The sequence below is a fragment of the Rhopilema esculentum genome, chromosome 9, assembly GCF_057945365.1.
Source record: "Rhopilema esculentum isolate cy_ngs chromosome 9, ASM5794536v1, whole genome shotgun sequence".
In the NCBI taxonomy this organism is placed as follows: Eukaryota; Metazoa; Cnidaria; class Scyphozoa; order Rhizostomeae; family Rhizostomatidae; genus Rhopilema; species Rhopilema esculentum.
In genome coordinates this window covers 146,006-172,854 of record NC_142823.1, presented here as the reverse complement: position 1 = coordinate 172,854, position 26,849 = coordinate 146,006, and the positions used below count along the sequence as shown (strand labels likewise).

At 35.8% G+C, this 26,849-nt stretch overlaps 1 protein-coding gene across 1 annotated transcript; it reads right to left on the bottom strand.

Annotated features, from left to right (window-relative positions):
- Positions 1-200: 200 nt before the first annotated feature.
- LOC135689095 (uncharacterized) lies at positions 201-26,792 on the bottom strand. The gene is made up of 32 exons (XM_065206213.2): positions 25,397-26,792; positions 24,289-24,322; positions 23,276-23,404; positions 18,769-18,834; positions 17,614-17,635; positions 17,202-17,284; positions 16,406-16,494; positions 15,967-16,001; positions 15,120-15,262; positions 14,624-14,676; positions 14,405-14,450; positions 14,188-14,289; positions 13,611-13,677; positions 13,329-13,442; positions 11,741-12,063; positions 11,297-11,419; positions 11,036-11,158; positions 10,710-10,748; positions 10,309-10,440; positions 9,673-9,814; positions 8,220-8,476; positions 7,985-8,092; positions 7,552-7,621; positions 5,510-5,611; positions 5,045-5,186; positions 4,034-4,091; positions 3,263-3,324; positions 3,001-3,100; positions 2,653-2,690; positions 1,672-1,750; positions 1,196-1,253; positions 201-471 (listed from the first exon to the last, which is right to left on the bottom strand). The coding sequence occupies exons 2-31, from the start codon at positions 24,316-24,318 to the stop codon at positions 1,221-1,223; spliced, it is 2,910 nt and encodes a 969-aa protein (XP_065062285.2). The 5' UTR covers positions 24,319-24,322; positions 25,397-26,792; the 3' UTR covers positions 201-471; positions 1,196-1,220.
- Positions 26,793-26,849: the final 57 nt, after the last annotated feature.

The window sequence follows — 26,849 nt, the reverse complement described above, 5'->3', positions numbered from 1 at the left end:
ACAATTGCTTTACAGAAACACTACTCATTATCCATTGCCATTCAAGCTCAGGCTACATAGTAATGAAATTACTTGAATGCCTCCTATTCAATACCAAGCTATACTGTGTATCTCTGTGTATCATGTACCCAGTTTTCTTGCACATTTGAATTGGCAGTGCAGTACTGCTTAATAATATAAGGCAGAAAACACAGAACATTATCAGAGCATTTCTCATTAACTTTATTCAAATAGATACAACACGAAAATTTCAGAACTGCAAATTATCTGTAAATGTTAATCTCGATTGCGGCTCAATGTTAATGTTCATCAGAAAACTACTTTAAATCAATATCATTCTCAATGTTAATGATAATATTACTCACAAAATTGTCCGTTTTTTAAACAACAATAAATTAATGACTTCTTTGACATTGAAAATCTCAAAATTCCGCTTCACAACCTTAGAGGTCTTTTAGCTTGTAATTTGGGCTACAAGAAAGCGATAACATATTTGAAGTAATGAATATTGGTAACAAAAAATGAGAAAAATACAGTGGTTTACAAATATGACTTTTCAGAGACTTGCCTCTCTTAAGTATAAATACACTTTTACATAATCATATTAAATGAAAGCATCGAACTTAATGAACGTCACTTGATATCTAATGCGATTATCTAGAACGTCACTTGATATCTAATGCGATTATCTAGATATCTAGGGAAAAGGATTAACACTGGTGAACGCTGGTGTATAATTTTTATACCAATCAGCCAATCAGCCAATCAGCATCTTCAGAAGACAACACTATGTACATGCATACATGTTTTATAAATCAAAATGTTGGTTTAAACAATAAATTGGAAGCTGCTGCTCTACCAGGAATGTTGCTAAAAAATTATTTGAACAGTTTTTGGCGGTACAAAACTTGAAAATGGCTTTGAAAAAAGCAAACATTTTATAACATATTGGCTAAAAGCTTAATAATGGTCATATCTAAACTACTGCGAGGGCATATCTAAACTGCGGAGGAAACGATAGATCGTCTAAGGTCTGAAAGAACACGAAAGAAAGTATTTGCCAATCTGTATCTCTGTGCAATGTAGAATTATAGGTTTAAGGATTATAGATTCCGTGGTTAATTGGAAAATTAATTTAGTTATCGGCCAAGGCCATAGTGGTAAGGAGGGATATTCATTTTGATGGTAGACGTACTTAATACATATGAAAGGTTTTACATTCATTCCTCTGCCAGATCCATTTCAACCATTGTCTAAAATGTATGAAAAAAAGAGGATCGAAACACGGTCCGAAACACGGTCCGAAACACGGTCCGAAACACGGTCCGAAACACGGATCGAAACATTGACTAAGGTCGTTTTGAATATATTAAGAACATGAAGCCTTCAAGAGCCTGACAAAAAAGATTAGAAAGAAGAAGAAAGAATTATGAGATACGCTAATTGTCATGGCTTAGTCAATATCATATAACGCATCAGACCAAAATTGATGCTAAGGCTGATTTTTGTAAATAGATGAAACTTCCTTTATCCTAAATCAAGACGAGGCATCAATTTCTGGCTACCCAAGCAACCTTAAGTGTCTTTTAATAGTCTTTATAGAATTTTTTTTCAAACAAACTGGCATGCATCACTTGACGACGTAAAAGAATATGACTAACAGCCACTCACATTGTCACTGTGATATCTTTCTTCTAATAGTATCATTCGCTTTGAGAGCAATGACACCATATTCTCAAGATTTTCTAGCCTAGAAAATAAAAGATAAAACAAAGTTTGTAAAGATTTCTTCTATACTGTGACGTTTTGAAAACTGTTTCACGTTCAATTGCAGAAAATTTTTAGAAGTGTTTTTAAGTTTTTTATTAATAGATTTTCCTGTTATATAAAATAACATGCGTGTGAAACCTTGATAAATAAGTAAATAAGCAAAGTGCATTTATAGCAATTAAGAATAGAAAACTATTACGCTAGATAAAATCAAAGACATATATTTTTTAAAAGCAAAGAAACATAATTGAAGACGCATGTAAAAAATATTAGAGCCTACTTCTAGAAAGATAGTTCGCTTCTAGCCACTCAGCTTGTCCCACCTTTGAGTATATTTGTGCCGTCCTCATCTTTTATACATGAAGCAGAAAGTTTTATGATACAGAGCTAAACAGGGGCGGCCACAGAATAAAAGTTGACGGTCGCACATTAACACTACCCAGCAGGCGGTCTAGAGGGCCTTCCTAATGGTCAAGCGCGGAACAATGCTGGGGGTCCAGCCCTCCGGAACCAGAGCAACTAGGTCTGATTTTAAAGGCAAAAGCCCTAGAGCTCACAATTTATGTTATTCCAACCATTATAAATAAAAGGAATAATTTCACCTCTTTTCAAAAAAGTCATCTTGATTTTTGGTCTAGAATATTTTTTTCATGTCTTGTATGCGTTTACCTTTTAACTGCGATTTGTCCCGCTAAGCAAGACTGATTCATTTTGATCGATGAAACGCCTTGATGGACGCCCTTCTCTTTAGGAGCGGAAGTTGCCTCACCAACGAGGTGCGCAGGCCTTATAGCAGTTTTGAGGGTGGCGACGGAACCGGGGCCCTGAAATGTTTAAGAAGATAAATCTGTATGAATCGCACAACCAACGTTATGATTTCACCTGTTCAGCTGCATCCTTGAAGCCTTGATGCTTTCTTTCTGCAAAATAAGATTAACAAAGATTTTATGATTTAAAATGACTCATAACAACTATAACAAAATCACATATCAAATATGATTTGTAAGTTTGTGGCAACTACTCTTTGTGATATCATGGCAGAAGATATACGGCGATGAATTCGTAGTTGTCACCAATTTATTTTTGCCTCAGAGAACCTTTTCATTACGACGTTATCTTGAATTTTCATTAATCACATTGGGTGTTTCAAATGAACGGTTTAGTTTTGCCTTAATATTTACACGATGGCGGTTGAACACTATTCGAGCTCAAGAATACCAAAACATTTACCAGAAATTTGTCTTGCCGCTTTTTCTGTTTTTCTAGTTCCTTTCTCATTAATTTGAACTCAGTTGTCAGCATGGAGTCGATTTCTTGAGCATACCTCTTTCTAGAAATATAAAAAACAGCTAAAAATTGCGGAGGCGTAATTTTGCGAAATAAACAACCCAGTGTAAGTACAATGAACCCAGTGTAAGTACAATGAACCCAGTGTAAGTACAATGAACCCTTTTAGACTTCAAAAGGAAAAAAACAAAAAGTTTTGAGAAACCTTTGCTCCTGCCGTTTTGAAAGTAGCGATGTAATATTCTCTGATCTTTTGAATTGTGGATGCTTTAAACAAAAAGACAAAATTAGAATCCTGGCGGGAAAAAGGTGCACTTAGGTGCACAGTGTTTGAGGACTCTGATCACGGTTAAGACATTCCTTGTCAAGACAGCACGCGTTTTGCTTTCATCATATATTCAGAACACAATGAAAGCGCCTAGAAATGCTACATAATTCATATTGTTATAATTAATATTGGATTGCACAAGATTCAATTGTACAACCTTTACATAAAGTGTGTATAATGTGAACGGTTTCCCTACCGAAGGATTAAAAAGGGCTAACCTTGGAAATTCTCCTGCCTTGAAATTTTCCAGAAGCAATTTTTTGGCATAGCAAGATATTTCAAACTTCCTTGTAGAAATTTTTGATTAAGATTCGAATGAAGGTCGAGAAATTTACCCTACACAGGCATCTTCAGAATGCTAGAGCTCGTTGTATTGATTTTTTGAAAGAACAAAGCTGGGAATTTCATTAGGAATTGAACCGTGATCAGCAAATGAGGGAGAAAAGTTTAATCGAACTAAATTATTAGGTTCAGTCTCTTGTAAGTTTTTTCAATTTAAAACCCTAATGTGAAATCTACAATTAGAACGCAAACATGTGGAAACTAAAATTATGGTGGTAAATTCTAACCTAAACTCAAACATGTCGTACAATGACTTTTGGAGTATAATCAATAACGAGGCTATAAATTGAATTGGTGTATTCCTACCTGGAATACAGTTTTCATTTCATCACGAAGCGATCCAAGGAAACTGTTGGCATTATGCCTAAAAGTAAAGCACACTGTTGAACTGTTTTTCATATTTTACTTGTTTGCCTATACAATATCAACTTGCAGAAGTATCAGTGTATTCGACTTGTGCAAGTTATTGTTGAAAATATATAGGATTATATTGTTTTGTGGATGATCTACGACTCTACAAAAACAATATAAGGTAGCGCACATAATTGTTTACACAATAGAAATTTTCATATATACACAATTAATGCAAGCTTTCGACACCTGCAAATTTGTCCCAGGATTTTGCGGGTTTCAAAGATCGTTTGTTCAACAATTTACTTTCCCCAACTGCAGGTCCAGCAGAAGCATTTTAGTCCGTTCTAACCTTGCCAGTAAAACCTCAAAACAGTCTTCTGCTACAACTCCCACAAATTTCCGAAGTTAAAAATCTCAAACATCTTAAACTTAGTCATTGTCTTCTTGGTCACAGTCTCTACTGCAGACCAAAATTAAATACAGGATGTATTTCCCATAAATCTATTTAAGTATTGACTTTCAAAAAGAGCGGGTCATTGTTTAGCATAATTGAAACTATTACTTTTTGGCTTTTGATGCAAACGTGCAATACAGGCCTAAAACTAGTTGCATGACATCTTTTATCAAATTCTTGAACTCTGGATAAAGGATGGAGAATTTGAACCACTCAGCCAAAAAAAGATTTAGAGCCTATGCTAAGGGGCGTTGTTTTTACTTTTCAGAACTTAGCAGGGTCAAAATGTGGTGCAACCATTAAATATAGGATTCACCGTACGCAAGACTAGAATGAGCAACAGAATGGTAGCTTAAACAGCTGGATCAGGCTGCGCAGTTCAAATGCGGTTGAGAGTCGTGCGGGGCCACAGCCTTAGTAGAGTGTCAGGGTCATAGGTTCTGCTTGCTTGATGCGTCTGTTATTCGGGCAGAGAGTCCTTCTTTTTGTGAATGTAGCAAAAACCTCACCTCGATTGGATTAGAGCATGCCCAGTAGAAGGTGTTGACTCAAGTTTCCAATGACTCATTTCTTTCTCATCATTTGAAGAGCTTCCTTCATCACTCAAGTCATCTACGCCATTTACGTCACTGCCATCGCTTTCACCGATTTCTAAATGAAAAATGCAGAGCTTATAGATTAAGTTAAAGCTATCAATTTTTAAAATGCTTCAATGACATTTAATTTCGACTATTGTTCCGCAGATAGTTAATGTCTCTCTTTCAGTACTTGAAACTATTTATCCTTGCAAGAATGCTGAATTCTGGCCAGCTTCTTACAACTTGTCGTTAAAAATAACATTCTTTTGATTTCATTTTTATTGTATAGAACAGGACGGTTAAAAGTTGCTACTCCGAGTTTCACGCTTATGCGATCATCAGGCACCTGTCAGTCACATTTAATTCTTATTTCAATCAAAATAAATAGACATGAACCGGGTTGAAATCGTTTTCTTTTTGCTTCCAGCTTTTTGGTCCTTTCCTTTGTCACTGTTGGCTTCTCTGGTTTCTTTGTCAGACTGTCTTTTTTCATTTTGTCTATATAAAAAAGAAATAATTCTTCAAACTGCTTCTTGTTTACAGATGGTATGTGAAAAAGGGATAAGCACGACCTAAGGCTTAACGTTATAAGAGAATGGACAGCAAGCAAAGTTATGTAGCACTCATAAACAGGCGCAGTTACGAGGCACTGAACAGCTTACGTAATAGCCAGGCTGTTACAAGGACGTAAGAACGAGGTATACAGACGCAGTCACGAAGCACTTAATAGGAGGAACTGAATAGCCAAAGCAGTTACGAGGCACTGATCAGTCAATGCTGTTAAGAGTCAACCTAACAGTTAATTATACTGTATATTACTCAGGGGCGAAACTACCGGGGGGGTGTGGGGGGGGTGTGACACCCCCCCCCAATCCAAAAAATAGTCGATTTCGCAGGGCAATCGAAGATTTCGCAGGGCGCCAAGAAGAGCTTTATTGCCACGCAGAAATGCCACCTCTGAAGTTCTTAAAGAGCCGTTTAGGAATTTTGAAATGGGAATATCGCATTTGTTATGAACCTCCCTTCCTGACATTGCATTTTAAAGAACGGAACAGGTATGTAAGGAAAAGCTCCGTTATTTGCAAAGCGAAAGCATTTCTTACCGAAAGTCATAGCCAATGGATGCAATGATTGATGCATATGTTTATGAGGGCAAGGTTGAGTCATGTAAATTAATTTAAGTTGTAAATTATTTTCATGACAAGCACGGCGTCACTGGGGGGAATAAGGGGCTGAAGTCCCTCACTTTGGTCAAGATAGGAATTTTTTATCATTTTTTCTATTACTTTTGAACAGTGCATGAACTAAAAAACATAATGAATCGTTAAGATACCGATTTTGTTTCATCTAATTGGTAACTTTTTCACGTACATTTTTATTATTTTTCTTTTGTTTGTATTAATTCAGTAAATAATTTTATGTATCATTGCAATGTTTTAATTTTGGATGTGTAAACATGGCCTTCTTGATACAAGAAACTGCACATTTCTGTTCAGGAAAAAAAATTCTCTCAATCAAAACAACATATTTCTCTGTCATTCACAACTACGTGCAATCTGAACCGAAGGTTGCCGTTTCTTTCCTTCCCCAACGTCTAACACTAGAGTTTTAGCATGACATCCCCCTCCCTATTTTTCCCAATAAACAATAATATTTTCAATAAACAATCAGTTCTTTTAGCACGATAGTATTTTGCTAAATTTTTGTCTGACAGATGCTTTTTAGCTCTTTTTACAAGGTATAATTTCAAAAAATTTCTTCACGTCGGACCCAACCATGGTGGGTCCTCCTACCTCACTAAACTCGACTCTTAGCCCCACTGGGTTAAATTTCGTTGCGCTGTCTACATCATGTACCCCCCCCCCCCCAATTAGCTGTTTATTAGCTTAATTTTGCAAACCAACATTAAATGAAGTGAATATAAAAAAACAATTTACGCTCACGTAGAGAAATAGAAATTTCATAGGCAATGAAGTTTCAAGTTAGTTTTTATTGCTTAGAAGTTTGTCCTTGGTAAAGACCAGTGTACACTGGTAAAGCTTTCACTAGTAACCTATCGACAAACCGTTGCTACGAGGTCTGCAGGGCACCACTCAGTTTTGCAGGGCAGAAACCCTTTTCACCCCCCCCCCCCAAACTATTGGCCAAGTTACGCCCCTGATATTACTTATCAATTTGGCTTTAACAGCTATTTACGGAGTGTGATGGAAACAACGATTTAATAATCAGCAAACTGACCAGGAACCATTGGTACAGTTTTGGAACGATCTTCACCTAGATATGGATTTTATCAACCATCGAATGCGCACCGTTTTTCACTTTAAAGCGATGCCTAGCCAAAATACGTTACTAAGTTTCTCAATAACGTCTTATAAACAGCCTGACATTCATTACAATGAATGCAACACTAGCAGGCAGAGAGCGGCAATTGTATTTACCTGACCACTGCTTGTGTTGAATTCCCTGGTTTTTTCCAATGTTACATTTCATTCGGAAATTCTTTACCACCTGGCAAATGACAATTCACACATTATATCTTATAAACATAGATAAATATCTTTACTTGGTTGTAAAGGCCAACCTCCACCTCAGATATGCTGTTGGCTTTTTTCGTATATCATACAAATTTTGCTTCCGTTTAATAAAGACTCGTTTAGCTAATGCCATAGTAACATTTTTAAAGAAAGAACACTGAAAATTTCGACGCAATAAACTAAAAGGATTTATTACCAGTCAGGATTTTGAGTTGCATGTGTTTGCCAAGAAATGGCTTATCAAATGATAACAATCATGGATTAACTACGGTAGCTGCATCTTCTTAGAATAGCAGTAAGAGAAACAGTTTTCTCCTTTCAAACATGCAAATCCTACCTTTGGCGTGCTATAATTGCATTCGAAATCTTCATCTTTGGCCATTGAATCATCACTTTCTCTTGCCTTTGATGCTGCTATTCTTGCATTCGCCGAGTCCAATATGCGCTGAAAAACATCTTACAAATTTACACTTTTTGGTTCAAAAATATTAAGCAAGTAAAGTTTATGTTTTTCAGTTCACATGGACAAATTGGGTGCTGTTACAGTCAGATCGAGAAGTTAAAGAACGTACCTTAGAAACGGAGGCAAATGATTTGAGTGCATTAGCAAATTCGCCCTTTCTCACTGTTTGCCCAGCTTCTTCTTCCCTTGCTTTGGGCAGCAAATCTTCAGCGGCGATTCCATTTGATAAGTTTGTTACTTCTTCAGATTCTGTCGAAATCCTTTTAAACCCAGGTTTTTTAATTCTCGCCTTTGCTCCCGAATCTTTGATTCTGGGTTTGTCAGCTAAAGTGCATTTGGCGGCTAGAATTCGTACATCAACCTCGTCTAAATCAAAATACATAAAGAACAAATGTTTGAGGCTAGATCTTAATGCTTAACGTAAATGGCGCAGTCGCCCAAATTGTCCAAATTAAGCAATTTCCAATTCCTTCGTTTCATCTTCACTGAGTTTTCATGAATTTGTTACGTGAAATTTGTCATACTTTTGGTAAACAACTTAAAAGTTTCTTTCCATTAAAAGTGTAAGCGACAACAGGAAAGTAAACACGGTTTGATATTTTGTAGTTATCAGGAAATGGCCACTGGAAACTTTCAGAGTTATAAAAGCACTCTGTCAGACAACGAACAGAAAAATCAATGCTTTCTCACGTGTGGCCCCTCATCTGAACTATGAAAAGAGTAAGATCCTATATAATACATTTATAATGTCAAATTTTAATTATTGGCCCTTGATTTGGATGTATCACGGGAAAACTTAAAGTATTCGGGTAGATCGAATCCAAAAAAGGGCACTACGAATTTTGCATAATGACTTCAATATGCCATTTGAAGAACTCCTTGAAAGGACGGACGAACGAAAAGTCCACACAAAGAATTTGCAAAAATTAATGCTCCAAATATTTAATTGTCTATCAGAAGAAAACCCACCATTCATGTGGAAATTCTTCGAAAAGAAAAACATAAAATATGAATTACGAACAAAAAATGTATTGCAAATACCGAATATGAAAACAAACACATTTGGAGCTAATTTTCTTATATCTAGGGGTGCTCTCCTTTGGAACATGCTACCCGATGCCACAAAAATTGCTAGCTCGACCGCAATATTTAAAAGAAAGATCAAACAATGGAATGGGGACAAATGTAACTGTCAAATATGCAAACAACCAAAATGTGGGTATGGTGAGATCCTAAAAAAGTTGTTTAAAAAAAATTGCTAAAATTTCTCTCTTCTGATTATATCTTAATTTTGTGATTTTGTAGAAATGTAAATAGTGGTATGAATTTAGCTTTTTAGGCTATGTATGGCACCAACTGTAAATAATTTTATAACAATAATAATAATAAATCTTCGGAATTGTATTACAGTTGCTAAACAATTATTAAAAGTAAATAATAAAAAGAGTCAACTCCATCTATCTAGTAAAAGCAAAATAGCGGTTGTAATCTAGTAAGGGTCACTCACTAACATATATCAATGCAGCATGCAGTAGCTATGCAGAAGAGGATCTATAACATACCTGGTTGGCAAAGGATTTTTTTGGCGGAACTGACAGTTCTTTCGTCAGGATGGCTTTCTTGATTTAGGAGAGAAAGAGTTGGTATGGCTACCCTGTTGAAGCTTGCTTCTGAATCACTCGAGGACACCGGGTTCCTTATTTCCTATTGACAGATATTCAATTGGTTTTACAGTGAAGTTGCAGCAAGTACAAGATAATGGTGTGTATCAAGAGTTTTCAGACAGATATTCAATTGGTCCATATTTGTAAAGACAATTATGCAGCGCGATCAGTCATTAAGACTGACACGGGCAAGCCGAAAGCTGTAGTTAGGCCTTGCTCACAAAATAATTAATGTAACCATTGAGATTGAACAAAGCAACTTTCGCTTGACTACCTCATGGCCAGAGAGAGCTGCAATATAAGAAAAACTTTCGGCATAATTTATCTGAGCTACTCTACACAATGTTGTTAACAGCAAATCTCCCTCACCTTGTCCTTAGAACTTACTTACAAATGGCTATGTAACACTGTACACATAAGCAATATTATCACTCACGCACACAATAAGAAGAAAAAATTGGTTGTAGAGCCAACAGTTTGTACTTAGATAAACTAAAATGCTGTTATATTCATTAGGGAAGTAGCGAATAAAACCTCTCGTCTTCGAATCCCGCTGATGATTTTTTTGCTACATTTTGAGCGATGTTTGGCGTACGTTTGCTTGATTCGCTTTCTTTTAGGCTTTCTCGGGTCTGTAAAGCTGGATCCGAGGTCTCTCTCAAGAATCTACAAATTTGATAGAGTTATACCTTTCAACGGTTTCAAAAACGAATTGTGATAGATAATGATATATTTTATGCGCAGAACCAGAAAGTTTTGAAACTGTAGGAAGGAATATGTCAAGGACAAAACATTTCATAGATGAAAAGAAAATACAAACTTAATTAAACGGAACATAGCTGAAGTTTATTTACCGAAACAATTTTATTTACTGAGGAGAGAGTGCATACACCTAATTACTTTAAAAATCAACTGGATCATGATGGATACATCACCTTTGGTTCAACTGTTTGCCCAAAGGCTTCGCTGTCATTCTAAAAAAGATTGCATCATGTAAATGAAAGGACCAATCAAACAGAAAAATATTTACTGTGAAAGAGCGAAGAACCAACGAGACGAGATTTCAAATGCAAATGAAATCAAGTTAAAACAAAAAACACTTATTCATTACGCAAGCAACATTTATCTCATAATGATGTGAGCTAGAGATAGTCTGAAATGATTCCATATACCGCCAATCTGTACAGCCACTAGACAAAGCATACTTAGTATCTGCACAGGCAATTTGTGCAAACTTATTGATTTTTTAGTGTATCCATACCTCTGTGAAGGAAAATGGCGAGTGAGCCTTGGCTTTAGCTTTGCGAGGTTTCATTGTCCGAGATTTGATAGGTTCCTTGGTCTTTTTCACTTCCTTTTTCAGTTTCACTTTAACTGGTGGCACCTACATCGCAACAATCAATATATTAATCGCAATATTCTTCTGTCACTTTTCAAAAAAGAATCAACCTCATTATAACCAGGTAAGAAAAATCAGCTGTAACTAATCTTTCGATGTAAAAAAGACCTAGGTTGAGCTTACGGCTGAGCTTACGGCAATTGCTGGCTGGTTTTCTTCCGCATCTTGCGTTTCAGGGACCACATCAGATAATTTTCGATCTTCTTCAACGACGACTGGATTATTTTGCCCTTTCTGTTTCTCTTCCTAAAGTGGCAGAACAAAATAATATTCAATGAAATTGTGACGTGTACAATAGTCGAGTTTCTCAACGGCTGACGATGCCTTTCCTTGAAATTCACTTTACTTAAGAATAAGTGAATTTTAGGAGCAGGTTGAAAGATTTTTATACAAATATATGCTTTATATTATCAATGCTCTTATCAAATGAATTATTTTTTTGTTTCTTCTGAAGTCCCTTTACATCCACTATCCTCCTCTTAGGATGCATCCTGGGGCGGTTTCTGCTTGAAATGTCGTGTATTGAACATTCTAGTGAGAGCATAGAAAAAAAGGAACATAACTCACTGGACAACAACCATGCTCAGCGTTCTTGGCATTTCCAGGTTTTATTTGTTCCTTTGATGATTCTCGCTTTTCAGATGTATTTTCAGGCTGGCTGGTCGGTCGTAAATCTGCTGTTCGGTCATCTTTGGGCAATTGAAGACTTCTGGTGGACGGTGAACTTTCCATCAACTCAGAGGATTCATCGCCTTTTTCAGATGAAATCTTAAAAGGGATTTTGGCAGCAGACGCCTTCACGGAAATTGGTGACATGGAGGGACTGCTGCGTGGGAGATGCACAAAGCGAACTTCACCAAACAAATGCTGTATGGCAGTTTTTATGTTTTCTGACCAAACAGTTGAGGGCATTGACAGCAACACTAACTTTAAACATTGCAACAAAGACTAAACAAATTCATCCTTTCTATCTATCATGTGACAGGGCTTTTAATGAGGGGGGAGGGCGCGATAGCGCGCGAGCGTGCAGGCACGCGCCCGAGGTTATCTTGAGAGCGATTAGACACGCGCCCAGTGATAAATATTTCTCTTGAAGAGCGCGATTACCGGATGCTGATAGGTCAATCCACTCAAGAAGCTCTTTTTAGAAACGGAAGTTTGACACCGAATTCTTGTTTCAACTACTCCGTTTTCGTATGTCTCCGTTTTCCGATCATTCAGTTTCCGTTATTCTTGAGCCGTTCCCATTGCTGGCATTTATAAATAGTTGGCTTTTATTAGCTATGCTTGGCTATTTTATACCTTTCTTATGCCAGCATTGTAAATTAAAAGTTAGCAATAATAATGATAATAAATAATTGCTCCGGCCCACACCGTTTTGGCCAAAACGAAAACGAAGGTTTTCCCATTACTCTGTTTTGTCCTTTTTCATATCCTTTGTTCGAGCTGATCTTGAAACTGAAGATGAATGAATTCGTTTTTAATTGACCCCGTTTTCGATTCTCTCATTCAAACAATTCGTTTTCAAATGTCATTTTCAAATTTTCAAATGTCTCCGTTTTCGATTCTCTCATTCAAACAATTCTTTTCTACGTGACTCCGTTTTCGATTCTCTCATTCAAACAATTCGTTTTTTGATGACTTCGTTTTCGCTGTTCCATCTTCATCTTCAAACAACTCTGTTTTCGGTTGATAACGTTTAAAGATGAAATATCTCTATGTCGCACAGTACACTTTACGATTACTCCCGAGGGAAACATGAACATAACTATACAATGTGTAGGATTCTGTTCATTTATCAAAAGGTTTGTCACGTTTAATGATTCATTTGAAAAAACCTCATTGCTTTGTGTTGAAAAATAAATTTGATTCGTGCGCCCCACTCTTATCACGCGAGTTTTTGGCCGCGCGCTTGATTTCTGAACGTGAATGCCCTGTATGAGTTACCAATAATAAAGAGTACTCGCATTGAAGAAATTTTGCTGCTATAGTTTTCAAGATATAAAGATTGAGACATCATCAAAGATGAAAACTTTCTGTCAAAATGTAGCCAAATGGTGTGACAAAATAACGGCAAACCTTCAATGCAGTGAACGAGAAAAAAGATTATCCATTGCGCTAAAACATGTGAACTCATTCAGTAAGAAAAGGATACGGTTTTTGTCAAAGGAAATTTTTGCGTAGTGTTCAGGAGCAGAAGGACAGAATGGTGCCAGCTCGGACGCCGGGGTTGTCAGTCTCATAATCAATATGAATTCATCCCCTGAATCTAAAAGAACAGATATAATCAACGACATTTCAAGCATTAAACTGCACACATTTAGTCAATTTAATGCAAAGTTTGCTAATTGAAGAGGATGATTACAATTTTGAATATGAGAAAAGCAACAAGAAACACATCCCCAGATCTCGAGAAGCCAATCGCAATCGAACAAACCTGTTACGCGGAGGTCTTTTACGATTTCCAATTTGATTACCACAGTTTCCCAAGTCGCTTCTCCGACCTAAAATGAAACCAGTGAAGGTAATTCTCAATGGCAAAGAGACTTAGAAATCAATTAAGGAGCAGGCGAGAAATTCCAAATTTTTCATTGCCCTTAAATTTTAAATATTCATACAGTTGACAAACTTCAGCAGAGACAAACTTTTTTTAAAAATTGACGGAGAGAAAGCAAAGTATGATGACTCAAATGGAATTTAGGTGACTCAAAGCAATCTGTCCTGGCTTGTTGAATAGCATTTTGAAGGCCTAATCGCAGACGCATAAGTTTCAAAACCAGTACAAAAACGATATGCACCAACTATAAAACAAGAAAGAGCTATATAAGCCATTTGCTGGTGGAATTTTGATAAGATTTCGGTGGAGTATTCAAATTCAAGTTTTTGAAACGTATTTTTGGCTTTCAGGAATAAGTGTTAGAAAAGAATTCTTAACACATTGGTAGTTGAAACGAAAGTACTTAAAGCACATTGTGGTTGAAGTGCAAGGGATTTGGAGGGTGTTGAAAAAATACCTCTTGGATGGCATCATCATTTACAAATGCCGTGAGTGATTTACTTCCCAAGTTGAAATCAACCCATATTTCTTTGCATGCCTGGTCCAAAGGTGCACTCAACTGCAATAAATGACTTTGAAAGTTATATTAAGGTTATGGGCGTAGGAAAGAGATCAAGAAAAGTGGAAAGATCGTTGCTAGAACAATCAATTGAGGAAAAAAGATAAACGCTGACCTTGTACATTCCGAGGTAAAATGATTTGCAAGGAATTGAATAGACACTGCAAATAGAAAAGATGTTAATCATTAATGATTATAAAAACAATATCACTCAAAGATGGGCTTATTTCACTCACTTTTATACTATCTTACAAGACTCAAGAGAAGAACGTTTTTTAGAAAACATTTTCCATCAAAGGCTTTTCCATCAATTATTTCCTTTACAGTTTCATACCTTCTGTTTTCAGTGTATGTGTCATTGGCTTTGTTAATAAAGTTTCGACATCCCTGAAAAGAAAGGCTTTGGCCACTGTAGATCAGCAATCAAGGAAAATCAATAGAAAACGGGTTAGACAGAGTTTTAGAATTTTATAGAATAACTGTGAGCGCGTTGTCAAAGTCTGTTTTCAAAATTGTCACAAATTTGATAAGCAATTAAAAATTGCAAAACAATGCTGCAGGTGATTCGGAGCAAGAGGCCGTATCCAGTATGCGAAAGGGACGTACAGGAAGAGGAGTGTTGGAAGAGCCGTGGCTGTTTCCATTTGGAGATGTAGCAGCTTAAAAGAATAGCGGGCGTCCTGGCAATTCCTGGCAACGTCCCCAGTGTAGAAGCCGCGTAGGAAACGCTCCCTCGATGATTGACCCAAGCAGCAAAAGTTGATGTTGAGACTGCAGAGGATTTTGTGTCAAATGAACATGCATGTTTAGAAAAAATCAAGGCAACTCACATTCTCAAAGTCCTGGTTCTGTATAGCACAAAAGCTTTCTTTGATGGCCCCATCTTCAAAATGTTTGGTTATAAAATGTTGCCTCTCTATCGGGGCTAAAATCCTTAAAGCTGCTTCAGTCAAATTCGCTTGAATGTCGTAATCTAAAACAAATATGATTCCCGTATTTGAAAGTCATACTGATGTTAATCTCTGTTAAAAGCATAAACCGCTGTGTAAATAGTTATAAGAATAATTTTATTAGAACGCGAGCCACATAATTGTTGAAATGTTAAGAACAAATTCAGAACAAGCTTAGGCTGAGCTGCTGAAAAGTGTTATGTTGACCAATGTATCATCTCAAAACGAGGAGTTTATTGCCCTTAAGTGGTATTCTTCGATGAATTTTCAAACTTTTCGGCAAATAACGGGTTTCTTACTCACTTTTTGCCAACGAGGCCTGGACACCTCCTAGAGCGCAATAGCTAGCAATTTTAAGAACAAATTAAGAACAGCCAGCTTGAACTTCAATTAACTGGTTCTTATAAAAAAAGAGTGTAAAGCAATGAAACGCTTTAATCCTTAAGAATACTTCACAGATCGATGAATACGAACCAAAACTATACACAATGCATTTAACCAGCACAACATTTTAACAAAAAACAATAAATTAAGTATTGAGCATCATGATGTTAAAACCAGATAAATTGTTGAATATCTATGAGGAGCACCATGTTGAAGGAGATTGAGAGGATATTGGAAAAGCTGCCAGGTATCCACCATCTGGCAACAAATGTTGGAAATAATGTTAACAATGTTATTAAATAGCACTGTTAAAGAAATCTTTATAAATAAATTTCTTATATACCTCCAGCCAGCTTGAATTTGGTTCCAAATTTTTCTCTTCAAAAATGATAAAAATAAGAAGGTTTGGCTTATTCTACAAATCCAAAATAAATGCAATTTACGTGAGAATAGTGTTGTTTATTGAAAACATGCCATATATCTAATTTTGTATTCAAATATCTTAATTCTGTATTCGGCTTAGCTCAATTCCACCTAAAAAGCATAGAAGAGGTCATTTAAAGTTCCCATTGGTTTGACTACACGATAGACCTATTTTACGTATCCAATCGGCAATGTAAGAATAATTCTCAACATCTTCTCAATCATAACAATCATAAGCTGCCGCATAGCCTATTATTAACTTTGCACGGTTGAATGACGGCATATAGCTCCCTTAACTGATCTGATGCTTTGAATATCTGAAATCAATGATAGAAGAATATTCAGTGTCACATACTTACAAAAAGTTGTCGAAAAGGGAGTCAAGTTTCATTAAGGTATAATCTCCTTTGGGCTGCTGCGAAAGTAGCATATTGATATGCTGGCCCAGCTGCAAGAAAAGCAATAGCAATTATCAAACCTTACAAAACTCTCAAGTATCACTTTCTTCTTACAACCAGTCAGTGTATTCTAACGCATTCAGAATTGTAAAGGCCTTTCAATGCAATCCAATGAGCTCTGAAACTTGCGCGCGTTTTTTTCAAATTGTGAATGAATGTAAAGACAGCCACTTGACTAAACCGAGTTACTACACAAAAAAACAGCTAAAATTTTAACTTCAAAGATTATAAAAAACGCTTTAGTTAGCCTTTCTTGTGAATTATATGTTTTGCCATCTTTTTGCCAAAATCCACTTACTTATCCTTTTTTCTTCTTAATCCTACAAACACACCAACTGAACGCTGCCTTTGGATCTCCAGTGGGGTTTCATTCGGAAGTTAGGCATACGCTTGACCTTGTTTCAAAACATCAAAATAGACATTCCAAATCCATTGAAATATGGACAGTTCCTAACTTTAGATTGCTTTATGTTTTAATGGTAGAATCCCCTGTTTTGGAAGTCAAGATCTGAAGAACATTTTTAAGATACAGTTGCACAGATACACCCAAATCAGTATTACAGATTAATGGAAAACCACCCCTAACCACCCCTCCTTTCATTTTTAATTCCAGGACTAGTGCTTAGGTACTCATCCTCGCATGAAATTGGGTACATAGATTTTTGTTTATTTTGGAAACATCAATAACAACTTTTACCTCTAAACATGTTGAGAAATTCAATGATTTGTCCACAAACATGTTCAAAACATCTTTCAGAAAAAAAATTCCAATTTTATAGCCTAAAACATAAAAAATCGTTCTACAGCAAAAGTCAGACATTTTTATTGGATATTTAAAAACATAACACTTAACAAATATGCATTATCAAAATGCCAAACCAGACAACCTCTTTGTGAAAAAAATCAGTTCAAAGCTATATGTGTAAAATCTAATACGGATAATATCTTGACTAGTTATAAATGCAATTTCTTCGTATCTGATCCGAACGCATCTCTCTTGATATTTCAAAAGTGCTTATCAGTACCTTTCAAGTGTCGATTAAAAGAAAGATACAAATAATGTAGGATAGCTAAGCAAACTGTGTAGAATTAGTTTTCGATATACAAACCTTCCTTTTCTTTTGAAAGAGCCTAGAAAAGTATAAAACATTTATCACAATGAAGTTAAATCTATATCACGGTGGCCCGTAGAACTGGCACGCAACACAATAACCTCGCTGCAAACACAAATTAAATTTGCTGTCAGCACAACAACCATATTGAAAATATACATAAAGTTGCCGCAAATACAAAAATTGATGTCAATACAGGAACTTCTAATAAAGCAAAGGGATTCTAATGTTTTAATTCAAGAGTTTCAATCTAAAGGACGGAATATCGGAATAGCAGTCTTGGCCTAAATGCGTTTATTTTTGGCCTAAGCTTGGAACATTAACTGAAAGTTAGTTCTGTTCTTCGACTTAACGAGTCGTCAGTCAGGGTGAGAATGAGGTGCTGCTGGAGCTGGCTTTGCTCAAGTTACTGCTCGCTAGTAGCTCTTGAGTTTCTCTAATTCCAAAACTCTACAAACAGAAGAAAACCCTCAACTGTTTCAGCAGATTCTCTTCTACAAACTTTACAAAACCTGTCTAACCACACGGTAAAGAGCACTTTCTTTTGAAACCCCTTTCATTTTTTGATTACTTCAAAACTATGATTACGCCAGATAAAACTTATTTCTGTGCGTTTTGGCTGACACGTCTTTAGAAAAAGAGCATTTACAGGCACCAACCGAGTCTTCTGTCATATGCAGAAACTTTTTCTGTATTTGCATCATCCTTTCTGTTCTTAAAGCAACATACATGTGGCAGCAATTTTCATTTGCTTTTGCTGCAAATCCCATTTTTTGCAACAATTTGCACTTCTTTCAGCAGCAATTTTCATTTATGTTTGCAGCAGCTTTTCTGTAGTTGGGTGACCGCTACTGGCCACCGTAATCAACTGAATCACTTTTATAAAGCTTTACCGCCATATGAGATCTTGTAATATGAAATTTTTGGCATGGGAATTTCAGAAACACGAATCCTATCACATTATCAAATTTCTAAATTTATCATTAAGAGACCTTAAAAATCTTCAGTGCCTATTTTTTTAGAGATTAAATGAAAAAAGCCACCAAACCACATAAATTTTACATGTATAGAGCAAAAGTTTAGAGTTTTGTTGCAGATTATAAGTATATGCAATTAAAAATAGCAAAGAGATGAAAATATTGTCCTACATACCAATATGCATTCCAAAATTTCATCTAAATTAGATGATACAACAGAATTTTCATTGTTAATCAGCGCCTAAATAGAATGCACAAAAAATTAAGAAAAAGGTATTGTCTATGGTGTGAAATATGGGTGCACCGGATATCTCGTAGGCAGGGTGTGCAGACAGCGCTGGTTCGCCGACTTTTAAAGAATTCTCTTCCGGCATGTTCTGTTTCTTCAATAAGGCCAGCTACCAGTTTTCGAGTTTTTTTATTTCAATGTGAGGAATTTGCTGAGATAGCAAACGCAATAGTAAGAGTGTAGATATACTGAAGGGGGCCCAGAAAGTGATCAGAATCAGAAAAACAAATCATTAAAACTTGAATTTCAAAGTCAAAAATGCCGCACGCAAGCAGGGGTTTAACTTTTTAGTGATCAATATATTGAACATTAATTCCATTACATAACTCTGCTAAATGAGATTTAACCGCTTTCGTTCTTCTTCCAGAAAGTCATTCCCAGCGACTAGTCCTGAAATAATTATTTTCTATTTTGCTCCTTAACAGCTTCAACAAAGCAAAAGCCTCTTGCGCGAGATCCCTTAAGCAATTGGTCCCAACATAAGGCATAATGGCAGCAGACTTTGCAAATATGGTCAGTTGTAACGTTTCATGCAATCTGCCGTGGCTTAACGCCGTGGCTCAAGGAAAAGATTAAACACATCTATTTCTTAATCTCCAGCCTTCTATATTATTCAACACAGAATCACCTAGAATAACAATAGTAAAGAAAATGTTCTTAAATTGATTTGCTCCCCTGTTGTCTATTCCTTTTGTTTTTCTCTATCATAAATTTTAGACTTATAACCTTGATACGGGTTTTTACATTGACCGACCGGCTAGTCCATGTACCCAACGATATACTGTTTTCTGCTGCATGTGCTGTTTGGGTTGTTTTATCTCCCAATACGACGGCGTTCTCATTGCTTCCTGTTTTGCTTTTACCGTTGTGTTCTTATTAGCTTCTCATTTGAGGGGCTTTGGGGTTACTTCTTGGCTTCTTCAATCACTTTGCTTTCATACACGATCAGCAGCCTACGTATTTGTTTTATCGTGGCTTTTGTTCGAGATACTACTTGATTTTTGCAATTAAATTTTGCAAAACTAGTCGACCTGTCTAGTTTTGTTTTTGCCGAATTTGCTTTTAAGACTATTGATTTCAATTTTGATTCTACAATTTTTGGCCAGTAACTGCTCATATTTGTCTCAAAAGGGATCCTGAGGTGTAAGGGGGTTGAAGCTCCCCCATTCCTAGCGATAGTCACAGGAGAGCAAATCTAATCTTCACAGGGGTACAAGGTATTTCTTTATTCACCTGACTCCTATTGAGGCAGACCTGCTAATTTTTAAATTTAGGCTAATATTTTGAATTTTTTATTTCTGAGGCTAATTTTACTACTATTTACTGGGGGTTTCAACCTTATTTTTTTTCTTTCCAAGGCTAATATTACTACTCTATCAAGGGGTCAATTAGGTAGAATTCCCGTCCAAATTCTGCTTGCGTAAACCAATTCTTGTTTGATATGCATTACATTAAAAGCATTCTTTATACACAAGTATTTATGTTCACTTTATTCACTTCTATGATTAACCGAGCAGTTACAAGACAATTGAAATGAAATGCAATACCAGTTTTTTTCTATTGTACACAGCACCTTTAGCCAGCCATTTCTAAAAAAACGCCGCCCTCTGATAAACGCCGCCCTCTATTGAATAAATAACGATCAATGTAAGTAAATTGTACCAGGAAAATTTTTAAAAATAATTATTTAAAAAAATTTCCTGGTACAATTTACTTACATTGATCGTTATTTATTCATCATATTGTACCGCACGCATTTTAGTATATTTATGGCCCTCTATTGAACACAGCATCTTGAAACACAGCGTTCATTAGAAAACACAACAAACCAGAAGTAACGAATAGTTTATACGCTTACTATTCGAAAGCTATGAAAGTTGTTACGTAATAGAGACGAGGACTCTGACAGAGGCGTGAACACGTCTTTTGTGAACTTAAAACAATTTTTACACAATCGTTATTACGGGTGTTTACTGTACTTGTACTGCAGGGGCTGTTACGAAATTCGTTGCATTTTTAGAAAAAATCCAGAATCTTGATATTATGGAAAAATTATCCATGAGTTTGATAACTAAATTGATGGAAAACACACATATTTCTCAATTTTAGCACATAGTTATCTTTTTATAGCAGATTTAGAAGCTGAGTATGGAAATATTTGTGATGGACGTACAAATAATTACTTTTCATATTTCTTCCAATTAAATTTTTTTCATACAAATCTGCACCTATCTTATAACTGAGAATCCTGGTTAATATCAACGGTCATTTCATTTCATTTTTCATTCTTTATTTACGGTAACCCCGTCGGCAAAGGCCGCTTTTCAGGGAGCTGTGAAAAAAATTTGAAATCTACAATTTACAAGTAAAATAATCTACAAACGAAAATAAATAATTCAATTACAATGCTAAAGTAAAGTCAAAATCAAAACATAATTAGCGTACAAGCTTTAAAGTCGATGTTTAAAAGCATTTGAAAGGGCGCTTGCTTTACCTCAGGATCAAGGCAGTTCCACACATGTACACCACGAAATAAAAATTATTTTTGCCCATTACTGGTTCTAAGAAGAGGGAGGCGTAAGTCAGTCTCAGAGTTTCCCAATTTGACAGTGCCCCCTGTGATGAGTTCTTTGAAAAGATATTTGAGAGAAACGTTGGTGCAAGACCATTTAGGGATTGTCCGTCACAAAAGTCTACAATCACACTAGGTATTTTTGTGAGCTTCAATTTTTTCAAACCGTTGCCGACGATGAACCTTTCCACGAACAGTGATATAGAAAGGATGGTGATCCAGTACCCTGGGTTCCAGAGCGTCATATCGAGGAAATAGGGCGTCAACTCCCTATTTCCTCGACGCCCTATTTCCTCGACACTGACGCTCTGGAACCCAGGGTAGTGATCCAGATGTGTATGGTCATGCCACTTTGCCTCTGTCGTACGGCCCAAATACCCCTTGTGGTCAATGCCATGGCAAATATATAATTGAACTTTGGATCAGTGGTTTCATCAGAAATGCTTCTTGAATTGATTGAAATTGTTAAATTCTTATTTCAAGAGTCAGAATTAGCCTCAATAGACACTTTAAAATGTGTTTATTATTGTTTAAGGCCTTTTCAGCGAATTTCTTTATTATTTTGGTAAACATTTTCACCGAAATTTTGTGACGGACGGACAATCGTAAGTTCCCTAAAACAAGAAAATCGGCATTTTTGCTTGTATCATCAATATGAATATTGGTATAGAAGTACCATATCAAAGATGGAGCAAAAGAACAATTTTTGTCGCTATTTGTAGGAAGGAAACAATTTCTGAAAACTTCCTGACGGACGGACGATTCTAAATTTGTCCAATAACTGCGCACGTGGAGTTTTATTTACCAAATAAACGATTGAAATCGACCATTTTTCACCTGTACTAAATGTTGATGGCAAAGGACGTGCTTTTTAACAATTTTAATCTCAAACGACATTTTCCAGTCCGTCCGTCACGTCCATCCGTCACGTCCATCCGTCACGATGATTCATTGGTACTTTCGGCATTAAAATTTCCAAATGTTGAGAAATATAGTTGTTCAAAATGTTCAATGATATTTCAAACTGATATTTGATTGTTAAAAATATTTCAAATTTATATCAAGTTCGTTGCCTTAGGTAGAATAGTTGAACGAGTGAAATTAGTCTTTTCAATTTTTGCTATCTCGTCCGTCCGTCACGAAAGAAATTTGTATCCTTTTGAGGCGATGTGCTTATTCCATAAGTGATTGCTTTTATTCATCTACACCTCCTTATGGGTTCTTTCATGACACAAAAGGAGAAAATTCTGGAATTATCCGTTAATTTTTGAGACCTTGTGAAACTATCGTTTGTCCGTCCGCTACGGATAATGAATTTTGTAATAGACCCTGCAATGGTGCAGTGAGACACCTCTGAGAACTTGGGAACAATAGAGATTCTCACTGTAACTATCTGTTCTTTTCAAGGGATCGACTACGTCACAGTTTTCTCGCAAGTTTCTCACCAGTAACAATAAAAATGTTCTCACAAATTCATTGGTTCAAAAGCAAAATTCTGCACTATCATTGGCCGAGAAAACAGCCACTTAGTTAATCGAAAGATAAACATATTCAAAAAGAAAAGGGAATTTAAATCTCTATATGATCATAAGCTTGACGACAGCTTTGGTTCCTACTAGCATAAAAACAAGGTAGTCTGTAGCTATCTATTAGCGCAAAATTTGGTATTTCAAGGTTGTTTCTCACAAATCTATTATTCATGGAAATTGACATTCTTGTGTGGTGACAGTGAGAAAATGTTGATTACCCCCTAGAAGAAAGAACAGCTATCTGCAAAAGATGCCGAGGAAATCTTTGACTATAAAAGAGTATATCTTATACCTCATAGAGCTCAACAAGAATGTGACCATTTTTATAACTGATAATTTCAGCTTCTCTGCCTTTGTCTGCTACATTTTTCAATGCCTGGCTGAGCTTTTTCCAGCTTGTAGGATGTTTCCTTGCCTCCACCTATGACAGGATTTAAGCAGGATGATAGCAAATCTAAGCCATAAATCTAGCACCTATACTAAAGACCAACTGAGAGGCTGTTGGTTTTGAAATAGAACTCATGTAGGTTTTCGAAAAAGCAAGTTTTATGCAAAATTCATTCTATCACTGTCCTTGAGAAAAATTAATGGCAACTAGAATATTTTCAGGAATGGAAAGTAATGGCAACTTTTTACTTTAAAATAAAGCAAAGAAAAGATAAATGCAATGATATTGACATGCATAAAAATTATTACTGTTTTAGTTTTATCAAAACTGGTAAACTGGAATTACTTTTCAAAAAAGCATAAAAAAATCTTAAGGATATTTTTGATTTCAATCAAAAACATTGCATGTGGATATTGGTACACAAGAGATTAAACATATAAACAATAACGCATATTGCCAAGAAAGAACTGATCAGCTGAAATTGCTAAGCAGTCTGCTGCAATGGCTAATGGATAAGCCTAGCCCATTGCCAGCATATATTTAAAGTTTATGGTAAATTAAAAACTCATCAATTTCTGCAGACACACAGACTTTTCTTATGATAATTTTTCTACAGATTAACTTAACATTTTTAACCAATCTATAGTTGATTAATTTGTTGATCTAATGAGAGAGCTTCTTCTTTAGAAAATTTATCTGGATACAAACCGTCATTAATTTTATCATCTTTTTGCTTCTATTCTATTGTCATATTGTGCAATTTGTTCAATTTTATCGAGGTTAAGACCTTTTATAATTATTTTTAATTATATGAAGGATGTATGAAGTGGCATTTTAGAATTGGAGCCAAGCTGGACTGAACTTATCGAATCATAGGCAGGCCCTGTTGTAAAAAAATAAAGTAAAGTTGTACTTACTAAAATCTCTTCTATTCTTGATGCATTCATCTTCCTGTTTAGAATGAGGTTTGAAAAATCAAAACCTTTTAACTTTGATGAACAGCAAGTATTATTGTCAAGGTTAGAATGGTCTTAAAATGACCTCAAAGTTCATGAGCTGAATATCCTATTTTTACTGTTTTGGATCAATGGTTGATTTTTTTTACTTTTAACAGTCTAAATCGACCCTCTAAATAGAATAAGTCATTAGGACTGTTCTAGAATCACACATTGCAGCTTTTACATTGCTAAGGCATTATTTCCCAATTTCTAAGGCGAATAGTTGTATGAAGCTATTGTGAAAACATTGTAAACATGATCATTACTGAATTTTGTGATGTCATTGAGCATCAATCTATACTTGAAAAAAAGGCAAATTGGAATTTAAAACATTGGCAACACAATAAGCTTAAAATTTGAATCAAGATACTTTTTAAAAAGTGAAAATTTTTAACTTCCTACACTGCAAATTAATTTGACAGTCTGAAAGCTTCGAGGGCTTCCTTAACAGGTTCAGTTAAAGCGGAATGATGGATTTAAAAATATTGGAAATATCCCATCTAGTTATTGTAGTACCAAGAAGACCAACTTGGCCTACACCATTAGACCAGTTACAGCACACAAGATGTGCGACAAATTTATTTTTCAAATAACATCGAGAAAGATAGACAGTTTTAGACGTCTAGGCACAAAGTAAGTAGCTCCAAGTTCTTGAAAACGAATTATATCAAGTTTGCGCAAATATTAACTTCTTTATGGCAAATATTTCACAGGTTCGTACCTACCTCAATTTCCGTTTTTGCACATGGTCGAAATCGTCGAGAAAAAGGAAGATTCAAAAACATTTTTGAATTTTTTATCTTTATTGCTAAACTTTTAAACATTCAAAGCCTAAACAGCTATCATAAGACTTTTATTAAACCTGCTATAGCTATTTTAATTTAGTTTGCTAAAAACTGGAGCTTTTACCTACCTGCCATTTCATAGTCTTAGAATGAAGATTCAGATGAATAATATGAAAAAGGACTCAAATTGTTCTGATAATATATTTTAAAAATTGAGCGTTAGACAACAAACAATAACTTACCAAATATTTCAGCTTTCCGCCAACCTTTTCCGAACGAACCAAACATTTAAAATTTGATAAACTGCTGACGCCAATGTATCAAATTTCGCGGGAAATTTTGGCACAGGGAAGCGGGAGAAAAGAAAGACAGCCAACGCTGAGTCATTTCTATTCTCTGGCCGAGTGCTTGCAGAGTCACGTGGCCTCTCAAATAGCTGAGAATATTTTTTGTTTGCATTAGCATCAAACCAATGAAAACGCATAATGGATATTGCACACCCAAAGAGAAAATAGAATTGGATCAAACGCAACAGAGAACCTCGCTTCTTCAATATAAAGCTGCGCAGAAAACAATTGCCATTAAAAGTTAAATCGTCCTAATCGAAGAAATTTTGAAATATGTATTTATCTAAAAGTATATTAAAAACTTGATCGCTCTATTTTTTAAAGTAAAGTTGTTAAAAAAAGAAAAGCGATGAAACCTTTGGCCTCATTATTGAAAAACAAGGCTTTTCCATCTAAAGATTGTGTTTCCATCTTTTGGCATTGTTGTTGGATTTATGGACAATTTATATAGAAATTGTCTCCGAGTGACAAAAGTCTCTGAGGGACGAAAACTGCTTTCCTCAATAACCCTTGTGGACAATAGTTTTAATGTGAAAACATGTGTTTATTCAAGCAAGCTCATTTAGAGTCATCCGAGATAATTGGTTTGAGCGTAATTGGTTACCTTGTGGACATAGTGTCCACCCCATTTCCTTCATTCCAGTAATTCATTCATGTTTTGTACATAATGGAAATATATGTTGAATATAATAGAAAATAAGATACGGCCTTCTTTTCTGTCGAACTCAAATAAAGTCCACAACAAAACTAAAATAAGCCGGGCAACCACTGCATTTTCAATTCAAGTTGCCGAGATAAACTTCTACTGCTAACAAAGGAAGTTTCAGATTCGTGGAAAGTTGAAAAAGCCACTCAAATTGAAAGACATTACTAAAAGATAAACCATCGTTTGATATCATTCTTGCCTGACAACGTGAAGGTAAATGACTTTGACTGGTTTTTTGGCAGCTGAGTGGACTATACCCTGGCTACTAGTCTCATAAACAGCGAGTCTGGTACCAAGAGTAAGTTGACTATGGTGGACTTTATTTTTGTGGAAATTAATCCCAACGGGACTTGAACCCATGATGTTCAAAACTGAACGCCTTTGAAGGTTTGTCCTGCCTTATGTACTGAGTCCTTATGTAGCATGCAGATGAAGTTCTTTTTGATGGACAATAATTTGGACCTTCATAGCCTTTCCTGGAAAGCTACAATTTGGATTGAAAGTTAGGACCCACTAGCTTCCCCTTTGTCCATTCTTCTCACATACAGCTTTCGAAGCCAATAAAATATGATAACCTTGGGAGATTTACTTTTGCATGACATTGTTTATCCATTTAATGCCATTCTACCCAATATTCTTTTC

Excerpts from the sequence above, each read along its gene's own strand:
- LOC135689095 (XM_065206213.2), bottom strand. The coding sequence starts at position 24,318 with ATGAATGCATCAAGAATAGAAGAGATTTTA. Across the intron at positions 5,187-5,509 it reads AAGAAAACGATTTCAACCCG|AAATCGGTGAAAGCGATGGC; the intron begins GTTCATGTCTAT and ends TTTTTCATTTAG. Across the intron at positions 1,751-2,652 it reads TCAAGGATGCAGCTGAACAG|GCTAGAAAATCTTGAGAATA; the intron begins GTGAAATCATAA and ends TTTATTTTCTAG.